The 20450-nt window shown below is 43.3% G+C and overlaps 1 protein-coding gene across 1 annotated transcript in view; it reads left to right on the top strand.

Annotated features, from left to right (window-relative positions):
- The window catches only part of NTSR1 (neurotensin receptor 1), a 59706-nt gene extending 46296 nt beyond the window's left edge, over nucleotides 1-13410 (top strand). Inside the window, exons 3-4 of the mRNA XM_074888335.1 lie at nucleotides 10675-10765; nucleotides 13161-13410. Of these exons, the coding sequence (XP_074744436.1) occupies nucleotides 10675-10765; nucleotides 13161-13410 (341 nt within the window). The remainder of the gene's footprint in view (nucleotides 1-10674; nucleotides 10766-13160) is intronic.
- Nucleotides 13411-20450: the final 7040 nt, after the last annotated feature.

Below are 20450 nucleotides of genomic sequence, written 5' to 3'. Positions count from 1 at the left end.
ATTTTCCTCTCTCTTAGGAAGAAAGAAATAGACAAGTTACTCAGATTTTCTAAAAGATATTCTTGATTAATTCAGACTCTTCCTAATGTTTCTCCTCTTCAAAACTCTAATAATAGCAAAACTGATTTGATGGCAAAACATTCCTCACATAATCCCATACACCTGATGTTTTATAATATCCCAGAAATAACTCCAGTGCACACTTGAAAACCTGGAGCAAGAGAGTGGCAGGGGCAATCGCTGTGTGGTCTACATTGAGAGAATTCCCCTGTTCCCCTCTTGCACAAATATCCCCTCAAGTCAAGTGCTCAGCACTGGGGTAAGGTGACTCCGATTTATTGCCTTTCCTGGGGGTCAAATGTCTCACTATAAACTCAGTAGAGTTCCCAAGGACATGTGAGCACCCTTCTGTGAGTGGCACTTTACCTTCTCCCACCAGATGTTGCACCCAATGTTTTGCAGCCTCTGACCCAGCTAATCACAATATTCAAAAAAAGACATTTTTTGCCCCAAGACAACTTAGTATGTAGCAGAAATTTTTAAAAAATTTTAAACTAAATTTTGCAGCCCTCTGGGGGCTGGCTATCTAAGCATATTTCAGACAAATTCCCAAGCCTTGTTCTGGAAAATGTCTATATTTCACACTCAATAAAGGGTTTACGTTTGCATGTCTCAACACTGATAGCTGGGAGGACAAGTGGCTATTTATGAACTGCTCAGGGAGGTATTCATACCTTCATGGAGAAACTAGACAGAACTGTGATCTCCATGGATGAAGACAGAAAGAGATTCAATTCATTTTTTATTCTTCCAAGCTATCACATTTAGGGTAATTGCAAATAATCCTTTTCTTTTGCCTTTGCTTGTTGATATGTAAAGCTAGAGAACAGACCTGCTCACACACAGAGACTCTCTGAAAAAGCAAAACTAGCCCAGCATTTTAATGATTTAGTCAACAACAACTTAAGCCTTGCGTATATTGCTTTATTCCTTTTCTTTTTCTGCAGAGCTTTGGTTCAGACAAAGGTTAAATAAAAGATACTGCACCCAGGAACTGAGCTGTACTGCAAAATACTGGATGGCTTAATTAAATAAACTGAGGAAAAGACTAAAGAATCTGGTAGCTTAAACTGAGAGATGATAAAGCAAAAGCTGTTCAAAAATAGTACCTAAAAAAATCTAACAAAGTATGGCGATACTGGTTTTAAACTGTGAGAGTCTTCCTGCACATTAGATAGTGAGAGTTTGTTAGCAGCAAGCTTTCTGACGGCTGCTTTCCAGGGCAAAGCTCTTGGGAGCTGAAGCGCTTTGGCCAAGGCCCCATTTTCAACAAGGAAATAAAGCCCTAGAGGAGGCACCAAGAACCTCCATGAGATTTTTCCAGCTGTGTTTCGCCAGGGCTGTGTCCCATGCCCATGCCATAGGCAAGCCACCACGTGCATCCCAGCTTCAAACACCACGCTGGGAAATCCCTACTGAGAAAAGGAGAGAAAAACCTGGAAGACATTAAATTCCCCATAATTACCTTGTTGGGCTGTGTTTATTTACTGTCTCTGCACCATCCACAAGCAGTGAGCCTTGCTTCAGCACTGAGCCTGCAAGGATGGGGCCATGCAAGTCCCTTGGTTCCCTGCTATCTTTTTCTGTTTCTTAACGCTTCTGCCTACTGCCATTAAGTGAGAAGCTGCCTTTTCTCACTTGCACTACAACATCTCACACCTCTCTCTCTTCTTTTAGTATTGTATACTCTTTAGTAACATCAAGAAGAGAGAGTTCTTCATGAATAATAAGAGAGAGACCTAAATTTACACTTGCCATTCCCGGGCATTGCTTGGTGGTGGTGGAAGAGCACCCCTCACCGACAGGTCCGCATTTGCTCGGAGGCACTGAAAAACAGCCCTTCTTTCTCTGAACAATAAGCTTAATTTTATTCTTCTACAGGCAATTTTTTTGCTTTTGTGATGCACTGCGAAAGCTGAGAAAAGTTAGCAAAAGTGAGGGTTTCTATCCGGAGCCTGAAATGGTGCAAAAGTGGCTCAGAAATGGCACGGTGGGCAGCAACGCACAGATACCACGTGTGTCTCTGCAGTACCACCCCAGCAGCAGGACTGAGCTCCTTTCCCTGCTGGGAAGGCAATGAGAGAGCAGCCACTTGCTCCTTTTCTGGACTGAGGAAGATCCAGCAGATAAGAAATCCATCATCAGTTTTGTCTGTGATTCACCACATCGTGCAGAAAGGCTTTTTTATCTAGCAAGTCTGAGTGAAATCCTGCTTCATTTCATTTTGCAGATGCACTTGATTACTGGAGGTGCTTGATTCACATTTACTTTTGTCACCTGTTCCTCACAACTTCTTTCTTTTTTTTTTTTTTTTTAATAAACCAGGCCTCTGAGCTGTCTGAAAAGTAGCAAAAAATAAGCAAGGATGCACATGATTTTTCCTGGGATCCATGGCAGCCAAAACCATGTACACAGTCTAGGCTGGTTTATGGAAGAGGATGGGAAAACAAAAATGACACTTGTCCACACTAATAAAATTGTTGGCAAAAAATCAGAGCTTCAGGGGGGTCAAAGTATTTTCCATTTCCAAAAGTGAACTTTGGCCTGAAGTACAGAAAGCTTGATTTTGTTTTAAGGGTGAAATGTCTCAGAACTTGTAAAACCAATGCTCAGAAAATAAATTTTTGCAGTTCATGGTGTGCAGAGCTGTTGGATGAGATCAGAGCAGCCGACACCTCCCTTCCTTCCTGCAGATCTACTGAGCTTATGTATTTATTTACACTGAAATAGGAGCTAAAAGTGGTCAGGCTAACAGCTTCATTCAAAAAATCCACATCATTTTCCTCCTCTTTGGTAACATTTATGTATTTTCTTGGCTCTGTCTGACTTTGGTCATGTACAAAATAATTAGGGAGATCAGGATCAAGGAATGTGTCAGCCCTGCTGCCTGGGAGTCACCTTATTAATTCATTAAGCATGTGATTTCTGATTGTAATTCCCTCTCTGCTGTCAGCGTTCACCAGGTGTGAGGATCCAAATTCAGAGTGCTCGAGGCACTGGCATCTTCCCAGCTTTTTTGCGAGGATAACAGGGCAACGTCTGCATCAGTGCTGCTGTTAAAAATACCTCCTGCCAAGAGATTTCATACCCTCCTTCATCCATCCAATATTCCTTCCATTTCCCCAGTTAAAAACCACCTCATTTTTTTTGTTATGATTCTTTGGCTATATTGTAGTGCTGGGAAGCTGAGTCTCTTGGGCGCTGTGTGATGCTTCACAGAAGGGTGAAGCTTCTCCAATTGCATAGCCTGATATGCCAATCATTTGATAACATCCTAAATAGATCTTCAACACACACATGCACACACCCCCCCTTCAGAATAAGCAGCCTTCAGCAGGTAAAACCTCACATACACCACCCAGACCGTTACATACTGTATCCAGACATGGGCAGTACAAATCTCCCCCACCTCAGTCTCACATTTCTAAACAGCTGCTCAAAATTCAGGGCATATTTGAGCTTGGCTCAGGCTGAAAGCACTGTTTGGCCAAAATGTCTTCTAGAAAGGGGACAGTTTTGTGACACCAGCCCTCTGAGCAGCCCTCAACATGTCCCCGACTGCCTGTCAGGATGAGTTCCCACCATGGATGGGAGTAAGGAGTTACTGAGCTCTGATAACAATGTTGAGACAAATTGATGGACATCAAGGGGAGGCCTTTCATGTCCCTGGGTGGACATTGGCTAAGCCTATTAAAACATAATCAGTTCCGGGTAGCATTTGCTCCATTACAGAAGCTTCTTAGTGAAAGCAATTATAAAACACTTAGAGAGGTTTAACCAATTAAAAGAATATCCTCCAGTGTCCCACAGCTGGCTGGATGATGCCTTGATAAGATGCTCTTTAGGAGATGAAGTCTCCTATGTTTTTTACTGAACATCTAAGAATTTTTAAATTATTATTTTGGGGTCTCTGCATTTCTTCAAGTAATACTAGACAAAGGCCAAGTATTAATGAAGTACCCACGTGGCCTGCATTTCATTAATTTGTGCATTAATAACTTTTGAAGAGTTCATTCATTCTCCTCATCAGTGTTCCAAGTCTGAGCTTTCTGTTTCAGGAGGAGAATATTTCTATGAGGTTTAGTGTAACCCCCCCACAAACAGGAATAACAAATAGCTAATAAGCTAATACTTTGCAGCCACAATACACAGTAGATCACCAGGCTGAAAATCTGCTCCTTAAGCAGTTGTATTTCATAATTCCTATATTTTAAGGAAATCAAGATTTGTCCATGAATCATTTCTTTTGCAAGAAAGGAACTAAATCCATGGCAGTTTGTATTCCTAATAAAAAGTCTGAGCAACTCCAAGTGGAGTTCAGCAAAACCCCCATGACATTAAGTGTGAGTGGAAGCAGAGTTTAACAGCTGAAGTGTCACACTGAAATTCAGGAGGATAAATTAGCTATATAACAGTTGTATATATTTCCCAGAGTTGTTTGTACATGTGGGTTTACTTTACAGCCTGCCAAGTGACATAAAGAGAGCAGTATCAGTGCGCTCTATAAACACCCTCAGAGGAGCAGAAAGGGATGATGGCTGCACCTCTTGAGACAGGGAGACTCTTTTTTCTTGTCTCTCAAGACGTGTCCCTTTGCTGTCACTGCAGCTCAGGCTGGCAAGGCATTTCTGCTGGGATTCCAGCTCATGACTGCATCTCTGAAGACAGCTCTAGGGCTGGTCATGCCCAGCAAGCAGATTTTCCAGGTGTTAAACCCTGCCAGTGTGAGTGTTTAAAAAAGCTAACTGATGGGTTTTCAAACATAAAGTCTGGCCAGGGATTTAGTCACTGCAGAAGCATGTGGTAAATGCAGGCCCAGGCGAGCAGAAACTGTTCTGGGAGGAACAAAGGACACGTGAAACTCAAAACTGGAGGGGAAAGAAAGGGGCTGCAGAGGATGCCAGTTTGGGTTATACCTGATCTTGCCAAATAGAAAGAGCCTTGAACCTGGTGACGAGAAGATGGGAGCCCTTATTTATCCTTCAAAGGGAAAATTTTCTTTCTTTCTTCTTCCTTCTCCTCCAAACACCTGGACTCCCTAGAGGGAATGGCACGAATGAAGTTTAAATGGAATCAAGCAACTTTTTCTTTAATTTTCAAAAAAATAATTACCTTAGAAGGAAACTGGGGAAGAAACCCCCATTTGCACTGAGTCAGCAGTGATGTGCTGCTTGTTGGAGCCTGTTCATGGGCTAGCTTTAACCTTCATTTTCTGCCTTGCTCCTTATGGATGAAACCAGTGCCAGTGGATGATTTAATCACCAGCATGAGCAGGGGCAGGAAATCACATCCATTTTCAAATCTGTCAGCTGAAGCCATCGAAAATCAGAACTGGACAATATAGTCTGAATAAAATACGTTGGTTTTGCATGCCAAAAGGTTTTTCTATTCACTTTACTGTCTCACTGCCATTAACAAAGTATTTAGGGGAACATGGCTCCTTTCAAGCAAGATATCATCTCCTACCCCTTAATCCAAAAAAAAAAAAAAAAAAGAGACAATCCTCCCACAGTAGTAAAAAAAGAAGGAAAATTATACAGAAAGATAAAAAGCAGATCTCTGGCTGCTGGGAATGGAAATTAAGGAATCAAATCTAATGTTTACACTGCTCAGTAATATGTGCAAGAGCACATGAGGATTGTATCCAGCAAATGCTGTGTGTTTTCAGTGGTGTCTAAAGGAGCTCAGGGCTCCCTAGGTCCATTGCTATTCCCAGTTTCTCCTCCTTTGCTCTCCTGAGTACTACTGGTGCATACTGATAGTCCCCAATCTCCACTGGCTCTTATTGACTTTTATGGAAATCCTGCAGCCTTGTGACCCAAATACCAGCATAAGCAGTTTTAATTTTACTAGGCTCATACTCACCCTTGCAGCTCCTGTAAACCCTAGTTTGGGGCCTGCTGGTATAAATATTGCCTACAACCTGTCAGGTAGTGCATTGTGTTAATATAAACAGAGCCTCGAGGTTTAATGAGTGCCAGCTACAGCTGCACTTGGCCCAGCTTTTACCATCTCTCATATCAAATGGCATGGTGACACTTGCTCCCCTTTGTGAGAGATTCTCTTGTAATGGCATCGACCAAATAAGTATGTAAAACCCAGGAGCTTTGAATACACAAAAACTGTTTCTCCAGTAATCAGCATTAATGCAAATCCCTGACATAAGCCCCATAACACTGTCATACATGTTATTAGTAGCAGCTGGAGGGTGCATTCCTTGGGCAGCATTGGAGACACCTGGCTGCTGATGAGCTGAAACAGAAAAGGCTGAGAGATGTTGTTCAGATGGGTCAGTACATACCCAAACAGCTCCTGCCTTTGCTCAGAAATTACAACACGTTGTTCCCTAGCTTTCCAGCTTCCCTTGAAATGCAGAGAAAAAGAAATAAATTGGCCAAAATAATCTGAACAAAGCTGTCAAGGAAGGATGGATCTGAGCTTCTCTGGAAGTGTGAGCAGCAGCGGAGGTGGTTAGAAGAGGGAGCAGCATCTCTTTTCTCCCTCTCCTGGAGAGAAAGGAGAGGATGGAGGGATACCCTTGCCAAAGGCCACCCCAGAGCCACAGGACTGTGACTTAGCGTGAGCCCAGAGGGGATAGAAAAGCTAAAATGAGGAGGAAAATGCTTGTACTGTAGCAGATCCCTGGGGCCCCCCCTGAGTTGGCAGCAGTGGCACATCACCCATCGCTGTCCCAGTGCCCCGAGTCACTCCGAGCCTCAGAAGAGGGACAGGGGGGCTAAAAATCCCTCCCGAGCATGGCTCTTGTGCTCAGTGAAACCAGCCACTGAGCACTCGCTGTGGTCTTTTTACACACGATATACTGCTCCATGCTCATGCTAAACCAATGTGAGTTTTTCGAGACATTGGCCCTGGAGAAGGGCTGTCTCCCAGCCTCAGCCACAGGATACACACAAGGTAAAATAAAATACTCAGTGAGATCTAATATAATTTAACTTCCAGGATTGCTTCCACATCCAGTTTAGTCTGAAAATCAAGACTGGCACAGTTTAAATCTTCTTTTGCACAATGAAAAAGATGTCACTCAAAATTTATGTTTCCCTCTGCAGGACTTCCTGCGCAATAAACAAACAAGTGCTCGTCCTCTGCCGCTCCTCCTTCCTCTCTCCCCTTCTTCCTTGGGATGCAGTTCAAACAGGCAGAGAATACAGCCATTATAAGACAAAATAGAAAGGCACAGGATGCGATAATTCAGGTTTTAATACATGTTTAAATTAAGAGTTTGAGTTAGAAGGGAAATGAAGACACAGCTTCATAGAAGGCTCATTCCCCGGCATCCCTGGCACACCGGGGTTGGCTTGCTCGGGTCCCCTCTCCTCTCCCCAGCCCTGGGCTGATCTGCAGGTTTGGCACCTCATCTGTTCAAATGTGGGAAATATCAGAAATTCATGGAGCAGCCCCACTCCTATTAAAACTGCATTGAATTAATTAGAAGTGAGGGATGGGTCGGTCTGGTTTATTTTTAGTTCAACAAATAGAGGCATGAAATCTCCAACCTCACAAACACCATCCTGGACAGTCACCCCCATCACGTGTTGGGTCAAATCCTTCCCCTGCAGTGCTCAGCTCCAGGCTGACCTGCTCCATCTTACTGCCCCAAAGAAACCCCTGTGTGAAGCCTTTGATGATGGAGAACATGTCCTAGATGCTGATAATAATAATAAAAAATAATTTTGTCAGCCATTTTGACCAGCATTTATTTTATAACTTATCCGTTTTGCTAAGCATGTGCTCACGGAGGCACAAGACAGCAGCAAAAGGCACCAGGTATCTGGGAGAAAAGAACACTTTTATTCTGAATTAGACAAAATTTAACATATTCCCGCATTTCATATTCATCCCTGGGGAGGGGACCCAATGGGACAGGATTGCCACCCTAAATCTGCTTGATCTCTTGTATGATAAAATTGAAACATATGGATTAAGGGTGACAAATACAGGTCAGGGTCTCCTAATCTGCGGGGCAGAGGCTGGCAGCACAGAGCTGCACAGCGTGCTACCCAGCTGGGATTTCCAAATCAGACCATAAGTGTCTCCAATGCACTTAGCTATGTGTTTAATAGAGTTTTAATTGCAGAGTGATTGCATGTGATATTACAGAATTACCACAGATTACTTAATTGACTATTTGTTTGCTGAGGTTAAGCACATATTTCTCTCAATATGAGTTTTTGCTGCTATAGATCCTTGCCTCCATATTATTTGACACAGCACTGTCTGAGCAACAGAAGCAGATATCCTTTACCAGGAGAAAACCACTTTCATTTAACCTGTTGCTAAATTTAACAGCCATATGTGTGAGACTCTTAAAATTGGCTGTAAAAATAATCCAGATCCTGCCATTCTTAAAGAGCTGCATGCAGGGGGAAGCAGCTGGGAAGTGCCAGTGCATGAAGGTTTCTGCAAAAATTATGATGTTCACAAATGAACTTGTGTTGGGAGCCATTTGGGAAGCTGCTTTCACAGCCTGAAAATCCAGCTAATCCTGTACAGGCACTGGGGAAGCAGATGGACTGGAGCTGTGATGTTGGCTCGTTCCTGTTGGCCCGATGCTGATGGATGGAGGGGGAGAGGCTGGAGAGTATCGCTTCTCCTGTGGCCACTGGGAGGGATCTCCTGGGGAATCATGGGTGGGTGGCTTCATCCAGGGCAAACCAAAGGTCCATCCAACCGAAATTAATTTCTGGAGGTGGCCAAAAGCTGGTGCTCAGAAATGTGAAAGAGCAAGGCAGGCATCCAGCACTTCCTCCGAGCTTCCTGGGGGACCTCCCCACTTCTCCTGTGCCATGTGTCACTTAGGGGCTGTCCCCATCAAAGTCCCATAAAGCTCCTCGGAGCAGGGTCAGTCACAGGTCAAATTCATTCACTTGGTGGTGTCTGAAGAGCTGCGGGCCATCTAGTGATGAATTACATCTGTGATCACAATGACCATATAGCAGCCAAAAATATTCAGATTGAAATAATGAATTCACTTGGACAAGAGAATAAAAACAGACTCTCTAGCCTTCTTTCCAAAAACATGTCCCTTCAGTTGCCTGAAACTTTATTGAATAAATGTTTTTTTTCAGCATTCCTGGAAGATGCTCTCATACACCATGCAGCCTGATGCTAAAAGAATATAACCATCTCCATTGTTAGTTATGTGTTTAATAAAAAGATAGCACATGGAGTTGGAGTAAGGCTGTGAGTACAGAACTGGGCACCACGAATTATTTAATTTCTGTACAAATTAGGCAGTGACTCTGCTAGGGATGACATCCACAAAAACAGGGCACAGACACTTCCCTCCCCATGATGTTACTGAAGTCTCCCCTGTGCCTCTTGGCTGAGTAACGGTGATGGGGAGATGCAACCGCAGCCAGACTTGCTCCTCCTGGACCACATTTTTCAAGGGAAACACGTCTTCTGCATATCTCCTCTATGAGCTATGGCATGGTCCCTGTGGGATGACGGCATCTGGGTTTGGGACATATCCACATAAATATTTTCAGTCCCAAGGAGAAGGAAAAGCAGCCTTTGCCTCCACGTGCCAAATCTGCATTGCACGGGTGGTGCGTAGCTCTGTGAGAGAGCTTTGCTGCTTCCTAGCCCTTTACAGGTCACATAGAGGACAAGAGTGATGCGGCCCTTATTCTCTGTAGAGCAAATTTGGGATAAAAAATTAACATAATTATTTTATTTAGCCTTGATTTTCTTCTTGTCTTTTATTGTGTTATGTTTTAACTGAGATTTCTTTATTTCCTGCTAGGATTCTGCCAGAATCCTGTCATTTCATACAGAGGTTGAAATGCATATTACAAAAGGAAACAAATCTTTCCCTTGATTGCCTGATATATCTACTTTTTAATCTAGATTGACAAACCCACTGTACCAACGGCACTTTTATCCTTCAGAGTTGTTGCATTTTATTTTCCATTGTTTGATGTCCCTCAGTAGGAATCTGGAAAGAAAAAAACATATTGTCTTTCTCTGCTTACCCTTTAATTAATCATTTTTATTATGCTAATATCCAGACCCAAACGTCTTGTAATCGCTGTCTCAGGTATTGCACAAACGTAGAGCAAAAGGACGAGCCCTGCCACCAGAAAGCAGCTCCTGAGGCTGTTTAATGATCCCCAGCACCACGGGGACTGCGGCCAGTGGCTCCACGTAACAAACGGATGGGATTATAGTGTCCCTGGTTCCCTGTCTACCTGGATGAAAAACATACATTAGCTGTCTCTGTGAATACTTTGGACAACATACCCAGTGCCACAAGGGCACGAAACACAAGGACGGATGCAAATACAGTTTCATTTAAGCCAGTGTCTGAACTAGGCATCAGCAGTCCTTTATCTGTATCACACCTTCTTTTGTTCATGTCACTGCCCCCATGCTATTTTCTGTTATTTCTGTTATGCTTGTTTTTACCGGCATTTGCAGGCCAGTTGTCCCTCAGGGTTATTAATTCTTTGCACGACAGCAATAGAAGAACAAAGTGGGGACCAGTTCACAGGAAAACAGTTTACAGTGATAAACACCACACAGGCAGATCTCTTTTTCACCCCCAGTGAAGAATCGCTCACAAAAGTAATGGGCTTTTTTCATACCTTGCAGGTGCTGTGGTGATTGCTTTCGTGGTCTGTTGGCTCCCTTATCACATACGGCGTCTCATGTTTTGCTATGTCCCCTCCAGTCACTGGACAGAGTGAGTCACGACACAGGGGACAAGCTCTCCCCCATGCCAGGACGGGGTGTGGGGTCAGGGCTGGAGCTGGGGCTGCCGGGGCACCAGCACACGGGGGGATGGAGGTGGGGATCTGGGAGAAAAGGCATTCTCCACGCAGGGAGTTAAAGCCTCAACCTCCTACTTGTTGTTTTTTTTTCTTTTGGATTTCTTACTGAGTTTGCCAGCCAAATTAAGAGTCCTAGTTTTATCATCTAAATCCCCCGGGCGTGGGTGAAGGAAGCATTAGCTTGAACCAAAATGCATCATCATGCCCTTCCTCCTTCTGTGGCTGTGACCACAGAATCGCCCCCGTTAACAACAGCAATGGATATCCACCTCTGACAGCCCTTGACGAAATGACATTTGGACAGGGGGGTTTTATACATCCGAAGAGGATTGCTGTCTCTGTGGCAGAGATATCGATCACCCGCTCTAAGATGGAGCAGCTCCTGTTAACACACCATTTAGCTCCATGACGGCACGTTCCCTTAATGACAGGAGAGATTGCACAGGTAGGGAAATAACTGCGCTGCTCATTGAGTCTGGGGCAGGGTAATTACTGGGTTTTAGAGGGAGTGGATCAAAATTAAATACTAGCATTTGCCGCTGATTAGAAAATGTCCAGATTCTCAGAGAAATTAGGGATAATTGTACCCCTACACTGAATGCTTCTGCATGGTTCACGGATTGCAAGGGCACACAGACAGCTCCATGCAGCCTTTCTGTCATGTCAGGCCAGGTTCCTCAGCAAAGCAGCCACAGAACCGATCCTCCATTTTAAATACGCAATTAAGCATTAATGCCATCTCAGGATACACACCCAGGTAGCCTGAGACACCACGAGATGTGCTCAGGGAAAATGTGTCTTTTCTCCCACAGTGTTACGTCCCTCTTCTCTCTGGGACCAGGTCTGTTTCCTGCAATGAACAGGAAAAGAAAAAAAAAAAAAATAAAATCTACAATACCAAAAAGCAGAGCAACTATGAGACATTAAAATTTCATTTGCAAGCACAAAAAATTGTAATTTACAATATAGCAGTCTACTGAATGGAACTGTACATCCATCCATAGTAAAAACCGAAACCTATCTTCAGTCATAAAAACAGAGCTGTAGGCACACACTGGGACAAACTGTTGTTTCTTGTTTGCTTTCCTATATGAAAAGCACTTAAAGCAGCAATCAATTATGTAACGACTGCATTTGCTTTGAGCAAGAGGGGTAGAGAAGTCTGTCTGCAGTTAGTGTGAATTTATGCACTGTGGTTGCATTCACATATTTCTTCTTCTTTTAAAAGCCATGAGTGATTTTAGGAAAACATTGAATTTACAGGCATGTTATGAATGGTGAACTATCAGTATGGTAGCTAATCAAGAGCTTGCAGCAGCTTGATGTGTTCATTTATTAATGCATGTGCCTGCCCCTGAAGAAGAGAAATTTTTTTGCTATATTAATTCTTCACAACTATATAGAGAAATTCTGGTTACAAGAGCTGGATGGGCCATGCAGTACTTGGCAGTGCTGAGGGGGTGTGGAGGGACTGGTGATGTACTCCAGCACACATCTATTTATCTTTTGTTAGACAGTGCTCAGACTAACAAAAAGGTCTGCAATTTCCACTGAAATAAATGATCCTGAGGAACATCTTCCTGAAAATGTGACCTACATTGTTTATAAACCCTTTACCAGACCAGAGCTGTTGATCTCAGTTGTCCAAAGGAAAGATATTTCCAAAAGAAAAAAAAATAACAACCTAAGCATTTTCAACCAATTCTAGTTGAAAACATTATATTGTGATGGTCAGGATATGTTTCAAAAGCTTGCTATCATCAACTTGCCCCCGGAATAGAGACTGCTATCCCAGATTACAGACAAATCCCAACCCAGGGACACATTGAACGAGCTGATGCAGCTCTCACTGCCGGGGGGAGGAGAGAGCTGCATCTGTTACTGGATCTTGGCTCTTTTGCAGGCTCTGTAGACCAGAACTGCAGCCAGAAAGCCAAGCTAATGTATATGCATGACACAGAAACAAATTTCCATCTGGCTTCTTGGTTTCACGCATGTCTATTTTTGAAGACGAAATGAATGCACATGGTAAATATCACATCCAGACCTGGGGCATACATACATTTCTAACTGCTAGTCATTGGGGCAAGACCTTTGCAGAGGCATTTGACCTACGTTTGGCCAGTCCCAGTTGAAAACATAGATGTTTTCCTGGTGGCTCATGCACTGACTCCCAATAGTAAGCTCACATCCCCAGCCAAGAAAGGTTAGCTGAAAAAACAGCTCATATTTTCTCACCCGTGTGACTTTGAAATATATCAGTTCTCCACACTCTACTTAATTTTTTTCTTTCATCTGTTCTTCCAGTTTCCTTTTCAACTTCTACCACTACTTCTACATGTTGACAAACGTCCTCTTCTACGTCAGTTCAGCAATCAACCCCATCCTCTACAACCTGGTGTCTGCAAACTTCCGACAGATCTTCCTCTCTACACTCACACTCCTGTGCCTGCCCTGGAGGAAGAAGAAGAAACGACTGGCCTTCACCAGGAAATCCAACAGCATCTCCAGCAACCACACGTTTTCCAGCCAGGTCACAAGGGAAACTACATACTGAAGCCAAAGGAGGAAGGGAAATGCATTTCATCGTGGAGTCAAACCTTGAGAGAGGCCTCTGTGACTTTCATGCATGGTCTCCAAATTCACGTAACACAAATGTGTTTAGCGAAGTCATTTTTGTTGGAAAAATAGGCTTCATTCTGCCGGTAACTTTGAGGTTATTTTAAAGCATTGGCTTTGCCTCTTGTGAGTAATGTCTACACGTTTTGTAACTTCAGTCTGGCGTAAATCCAGGTGCAGTGTTAATTGGGAAGCCAAAAGATGTTAAACTTAGGCAAAATCATACTGCATTTCATCCTTTACTCAATGCAGAGATGCCACGTCCACATCCAAGGGTTTGAGATCACGTCTCTCAGTAGCACCAAGCAGAGAGTCTGATGAAGAGAAAGCAGTTTTGAACAGAAAGGGATGTTTTTGGAGACTGGACATGCTCATCTATGGGATGTTCAATGAACGAAGAGTGAAAACTCAGGGAGCCAGGTGGTTATCTTAGAAATATATCTAAATTACGATTAATATGACCTAGGTGCTCAAGAGAGCCACTCTGGCTTCTTGAAATTAAATGATAGATGATGCCTTACCTAGATTGGGGTGGCTGTGGCCGGGGGGGATTGGGGCCATCTTTCACTTTAGGGCATATATAGTGCCTGGCACAGTGAACCCCCTCTCTTGCTGGTATCAGTACTGCCACACCAATAGATAACAAAATCTCTGGCAAAGTCAAAAATACAGAAACTGTGCCCAGCTGGAATGCTGAAAGCAAACATAAGTGGAAGACCTTACTGTTGCCATACAGCCAAATCCTATTTTTTACCAAGGAGAACAGTTATCTGGCCTGCATTAAAAGGTGAGAAAACTCCAGGCTCATGAGGGCTCCAGGCTGCTGAGATAAGAGCAACCTGCCCCAATTCTGTGAGACCTTCAGATTTTCCCAATTCTTATTCCAGTTTTACTTCTTCCTCACCATTTTCGCAAGGCTGACATCTCATAGGTTATATCAGTTGTATGCAGCAGGGCCTCTAGCTCTACATTTTCTTTTATTTCTTTTTGCTACCAGACCTGTTGGCACACTGATCTGCACACACAAATCTTCAGACAGTGCAAATGAAGAACACAAGAAGCTCTAAACTGGGGACTCTTAGCTCTAAAACATCTTTCTTTTAACAAGCCAGAGGAACAGAAACAAGACCTGAAAACTCTCTTTGAAATTTCTCAGCTGGCCATGATAGGTAGCGTGAGCTTTTCCCCCATGTGGTTCCACCTCTAACAGCCCACTATGTGATGCAGCAAATTGCTTCAGAGCCTTTAGCACCAGAAATCACAGGCCTCTGGGACAATCTAAAGGGCTTTCCCTGCTGTCACATCGCCAGATGGTGACCTGCATGAACCTGGAACCAACCAAGCATCCTGTGCAACCTCTGCTGTGATTTTGGTGGTGGTGACCTTGCGTCCCTTTTCACACCACACTTCATTAACAGAGCAGGACTTGCCTGTTTATGATGACAAACTAGAAGACTCACTTGTCTCAATTCAGCTTTCTGGGCTTTGCCCATACCCTGTCACTCTTTAACTAACGAGCACCCTTGGTATGTAACAGAAGTCTCAATGCTGGAGATGTGGATCTGGCCCCAGTGAACTGCCACACAGTGATGGAGACCAGTTACTGATCCACTGGGTACCAGTGACTTCTCCTGCTACAGATGTGGCATCCCATGCATTAGGTCCTGTTGGGCTCAGGACACGGAGAAAACACCTGTGGGGCATTTCCTGTGAGTTGTGGGTGATGGCTATCTACTTCCAAGGCGTTTGTAACCTGGCGGTTGTATAGAGCTAACTACCACGGTAGACCTGGCTACCATCAGCCATGACCTCCAACCACACCTACCAGGGATTATTTTAATGTGTAATACAGAACCACTCCAAAAGAAAGGGCTCAAAATAGAAATCAGTGGGGCTTTAGTTTCTCCCGATCCAGACAAACTGCAGGTTTTGTTCTGATACACCTCTTAATTTCTTGCCCTGGTTGTACCAGAGGGCAGAGATATATTTGACAAAGCACTTCCGTTGTTCATGCACAGTTGATTCCCCTTTGGCAAGCAGAACAGGTAATGGCACACACATACACACACACACACACACACACACAAAAGATAAGAGAGACTGGTCTCTTTGGAAGGAAAGTGGTGAGAAACCAGCAAATGTTATCTCTGTGCATGTTAGAAATGGCTTGGGCATGTTGGAAGAAGAAGCTCTAGAAGACTTGTACGTACTGCCTTGTAGGAAAGTCCAGGTACGATGAGCAGAGGAAGAGGAGTCTTAATGTCACACACTTAACATTGGCCTTCCAGGAAAGACACTTTAAATGTTTCTGGAGAGGATCTAAATTTTTTAACTTCACCTCTAAATAGAGTCAACAGCTGGGAGGTGGTTTCTCCCACGGAAGCTGTAATTGTGTCATGCTTTGACTTTCATTAGGATTTAACATCCTGCGTGTCTCAGTTGCTTTTGAAATGTTAAACATTATTAATACACTTGTTCAACACCAACCTGCTGAAAGGTGTTTGATTACCTTAGAAACACTGTACAAAAAAAATGTTGTTTCACATAAAATGCTTGGCTTAGATTCTCGTTACTGAGATACACTGGCAGTTTACAGAATATTTGATCACAGCTCAGAGAACCTGGTAGGTTTATTTTTGGTTTGACATGAAAATGGGAACAAGCTGGAGTAAAAATGAACTTATCATAAACTCTTTCTGCAATGTTTGTTGGGCCACTCGAGTCCTGAAGATCTGGCTATTTGGGAGGATTTATCCAAGTGGTTTGCTGGCTTCTACAGCTCTGTTCCTGCAGTTTAACATGGGAGACGACCTGAGTCTATGGCCTTAATCTGAGATTGCAGCTCAAAGCTACCTCTTCCACCGGCCCAATCTGACTATCTTGAGCTGAGAAGTGTAAATGACAGCTGATTTCATCCTCTCTCCCCTCCTCACCTAGTTTTGCTGTATTTGACCTAAAGGTTTAGTTTCCTTGAGCTCAAAGAAGTGAGGATAACTCATTGCAAGACCCCACGGTTTTATAAAGGAAAGCATGATACCGTAGAGAAGAAAAAGGTACAAACTTCCCAGTATATACCAGAAAAATGGTTCTTTCCATACCTTTTAATAACAGTTGAACTACTAACCCAGCAAGGTTTAACTTTAAACCTAATCGAGTATAAGTAGCTTTTGCCATTAGACAAAATGCATAGTCCCATCCTCGGTATTCCTGTCTTGTCTGAACTCTCTGCTGAGGCAGAGAGGTGAGCGTTGGTGCAGCATGCTGTTAATCTATGCAAATTTCCTACAAGTGTTTTGAATGGTTTGTTTCGACTGAAAAAAAATCTGTTGAACCCACAGATGTGAAGTGCTGCCAGATGGATTCTGAGAAATTCCCATCTGAAGAAAGTCTATCAAGTGACCTCTTCAAATACTATTTTGAGGTTTCGTTCCTCTTCACAGTGTTCTTGACAGGGCCATCCATTTGGCAGCGTGTGAAATCAAATTTACAAAGTCATTACGCTATTTGGAAATTTCCCCCAGACAGGACTTTCTCACCAAAGGCCCAGTACACATCAGTGTTTGAACACTCTGCTGAGCTTGTCTTTTTATAAAGTGTATGAGAACTCGTTTCAGCGTCCGTAAAGGAGAAAACTAAATGGGAAAGTCTATGACGAGGGTTAGCAGGACACGTGCTCTAAACATGACAATAACACGACCTTTGCATTTACAGCATCAAACATTTATTGAAATAAAAAACAAGGTGTGCAGTTGCTGCCGACGGCTCATGTTGCACGTTTGAACCCATCATCTGTGCAGCTGCCATCAGCACCTGCCCTCGGAGGGGGGACAGGCGTCCACACGGCATGAGAGCGCAGGGGCTTTCCCGCACAACGCCTTGAGTGTCAATCTGATATCTTCCCGGTTGTGTTGTCTGGTAGCTGTTTAAACAAAGCTGTATCTGCTAGAGCTCTGCCTCGTTCTTAACATTACAGCTCAACAAGTTCTTCTGTTCTCAGTCTGGAGTCGTTTAGTATGAAAACAGAAATTGCTAATCCAAAAAATTCATGATGCTGTGTCCTGGCTTTGTGATCAAGAGTCCTTCCCCAGCTGTGCCACCTGACAGTCCTGCACATATTGTATTTATGGCAAATATTTTTTAAAGTGCACCTTTGTTTTTTCTGAAATACAAAATGTTGATGTGCTTTACTTTCTGTGGCCTGTTGCGCAATGGGAAAAAAATGAATGTTAAAAGTGTGTCAACATCTCCTTTGTAATGTTTTCTGTGACAAAGGGAAGGAAGAGGGTGTGAAATCCTTTTGTGTAGCAATGGGAAGCACTCTTTCAATGTAACGTGCTATTATTGATACTGTATTTACTGATCAAACTGTAATGAAATGGTTACGTCCCGATATAGCCTTTGTACTGTACGGTATTTTATTTTATTTTATTTTGTCATTTATTGATCCTAAGAAATAAATATCCAAATTTAAGGCTTGGGCTGGTTATGCTTGAAATGGCAGCTGTGCCTTTATCATACAGCCTGCTTTCCAGCATAGGCTATGTGGCTGTGGTCTAAACCAGTGAAACGCCATCGACCTTGAACTGACCTTTGCATCTCCTCTGCGGAAGGACCCTGAGTGCTCCCTTGGATTGAATCCTTGGGCTTTGAGCATGAGTCATGCACAAGCCTGAAGTATGGAAGTGGAGATCTTCTGGGCTTCAAGAAAGACCTGTGCTTCAAGGAATACCCTTTTTCAAGAGCATCTGCTCTGTGGAGGTCCAGGTGGCACTGCAGGAGTCTGTTTTCTGAACTCCTGCCTTGCCTGTCTTGCCTGCTTGCTTTCCCCTGTTGCAGGGAAAATAGTTAAAGACATTGTATCTTGACCATTATTTCTGCAGCTCAGAAAACTGAGCAGATTGGGGCTTTATTGCACTAGGACCTGTAGGTACACAGTGAAGGAGACAGGTCTCACGCCGAAGAATTTGTTGCTGAAAAAAAAGCAGGTTTACTGTGCCTTAACGGTGAGATTTCCCTTCCTATCTTCCCCTCTTTGCATGACCCACGTCCTCCCTGGCATCCATTTTTCTAACACGTATAATTTTGTGGGAACAGAATACTTGGTATCTCCCACTATATTAAAGTGTCTTTACACTTAATGAGCAAAAATTAGTCACCACCGTTCTCCCTGCAGCTCCCAGTTAAGGTCTTGTTGTGAAATAGCTCAGCTGAGCACTAGGAAAATCCACAAAATCTTCATAGTTTTTAGCCATTCAACTGTATTGTTTTGATTTCTGGCAGAGAGAAAGGTTGCTTGGAAAGCAGCAACAAAATAAAATACAAATATTTGGAATCATTCATGCCTGGAAAATTCATCTTCCAAAACCTAGCTGAAATGCACCACCTCTGCAAAAGCATTTTGGTGCTGCTTCCAGATGAGAAGAGCAGGAGCCTCTATTGTCCCTTTATTGTCCCTGTCCATTTATTATTAATGAATCAAATCATTTATTTTATGGATCCTTTTATCTGGTATTCATCCATGCTCTATTAAAAGGTGTATTTTCAGTCTGCTGCCTAACAACCTGCCATTCGTGTCTTCAGCAGTGAAAATCCACAACACACGGCAATGTCCTTGTTTTCTGGCTGCAGGAGATTTTTTTGCAGGGCACAATGCTCCCAGTGGAACCTCCATTGCTTATGCAGCAACCCAGACCACGTTCAAGCTGGAGTGAAAAATGTTGCCCTCTGCTTGTGACTTCTCTAGCTCAAAGGCTTACTCCTTGAAAAAGCAAAACTCCCTGGAACCGGAGCTCCTCGCTCCTCCCATGCAACCCTCCCACCCAGTGTCATGCAACTGGGCATCACATCACGCCCCATCAATACGAAGGTAAACAAAAGGCTCCGAAGAATCAGTGAATTATGTTTTTTCTTTTAGAAAGGGACAAGGACTGTGCCTCAAGCAATGAGGAGTGCTTTCAATTTGGCCCGTATTTCTCATTTCAATTATAAAAGCAATTTCCATAGTTCACAAGAGGAAAATTTCAGGCGCCTTTAGAAACAAATGTTACATTTTAGTAAATGGCTTCATAAAACTTAATAAACATCCATCCAGAAGTTAATTTATTTAAAATGTCTTTAAATCCTCCTCTGCCTTATTGAATTTGTTTGAACTGTAGATCAGGTTGGAGTATATTCATGAGGGTATTTAAGCAATAAGGCAGCGCATCCTGGTTATTGTTACAGGTCTCCTGTGGGCTGTGCAGTGTGAAGCAGAGCATGACATGACTTTGGGCACTCAAGTGCAAAACCCCTCCACAAGTACCCCGAGTGCTGCGGGGTGGCTGAACCAAAGTGCTGGGGTTGGTTCCACAGCAGCCAGCCTAGTCCTGGGCTCACTCAGCCAAATGACAGCGGGGAAAGGACAAGTGACAGAAAGCTTAGGACAAGCCAACTGAGCCTACCAGGGACCGTAGCTACTAAAGAGAGAGAAAACACAGTTGTTTTATTCTTGAAGACAGACTTACTGAAAGCAAAATAAGTGGGAAGAGTCAAAAAAACTTAAATGAAACTTAAACATCTCAGGGATTGCCAGAATATCATCACCTGTGTGAGTGCAACAGCCACACACTTACCTGTGCATACACTCACTATAAATTTTTGGTCTTTCCAGTGGTGACCTCTTCCTCTTCCTTGAAAGTACTGGTGGGCTTGGCTGGTTTGTATCACCAGTGACATGACATTTAATTACACGTGGCTGTTTCTCTATGAAATCCTGAAGGAATGGGAAGCAATATCCTTCACCGTTTTAACACAAAAATGTAGAAACATCTTGTAAAGCAGGAACAGTCCACTCTGCTTTCACACTGCTGCTGCTCCGCTGTGCACTGCTGAGATGCCGCAGCTTTGTTGTAAATTGAAATTACATAAAGGAATTACTATGAATGCATAGCCTCGAAGATCTGCTTCAAGATCTGCAAAGGTACAGAGAGAAAAAAGAAC

The sequence above is a fragment of the Strix uralensis genome, chromosome 18 (assembly GCF_047716275.1).
Source record: "Strix uralensis isolate ZFMK-TIS-50842 chromosome 18, bStrUra1, whole genome shotgun sequence".
Lineage (NCBI taxonomy): Eukaryota > Metazoa > Chordata > Aves > Strigiformes > Strigidae > Strix > Strix uralensis.
The sequence above is the reverse complement of the archived record's forward strand: the minus strand, read 5'-3'. Positions and strand labels throughout refer to the sequence as shown.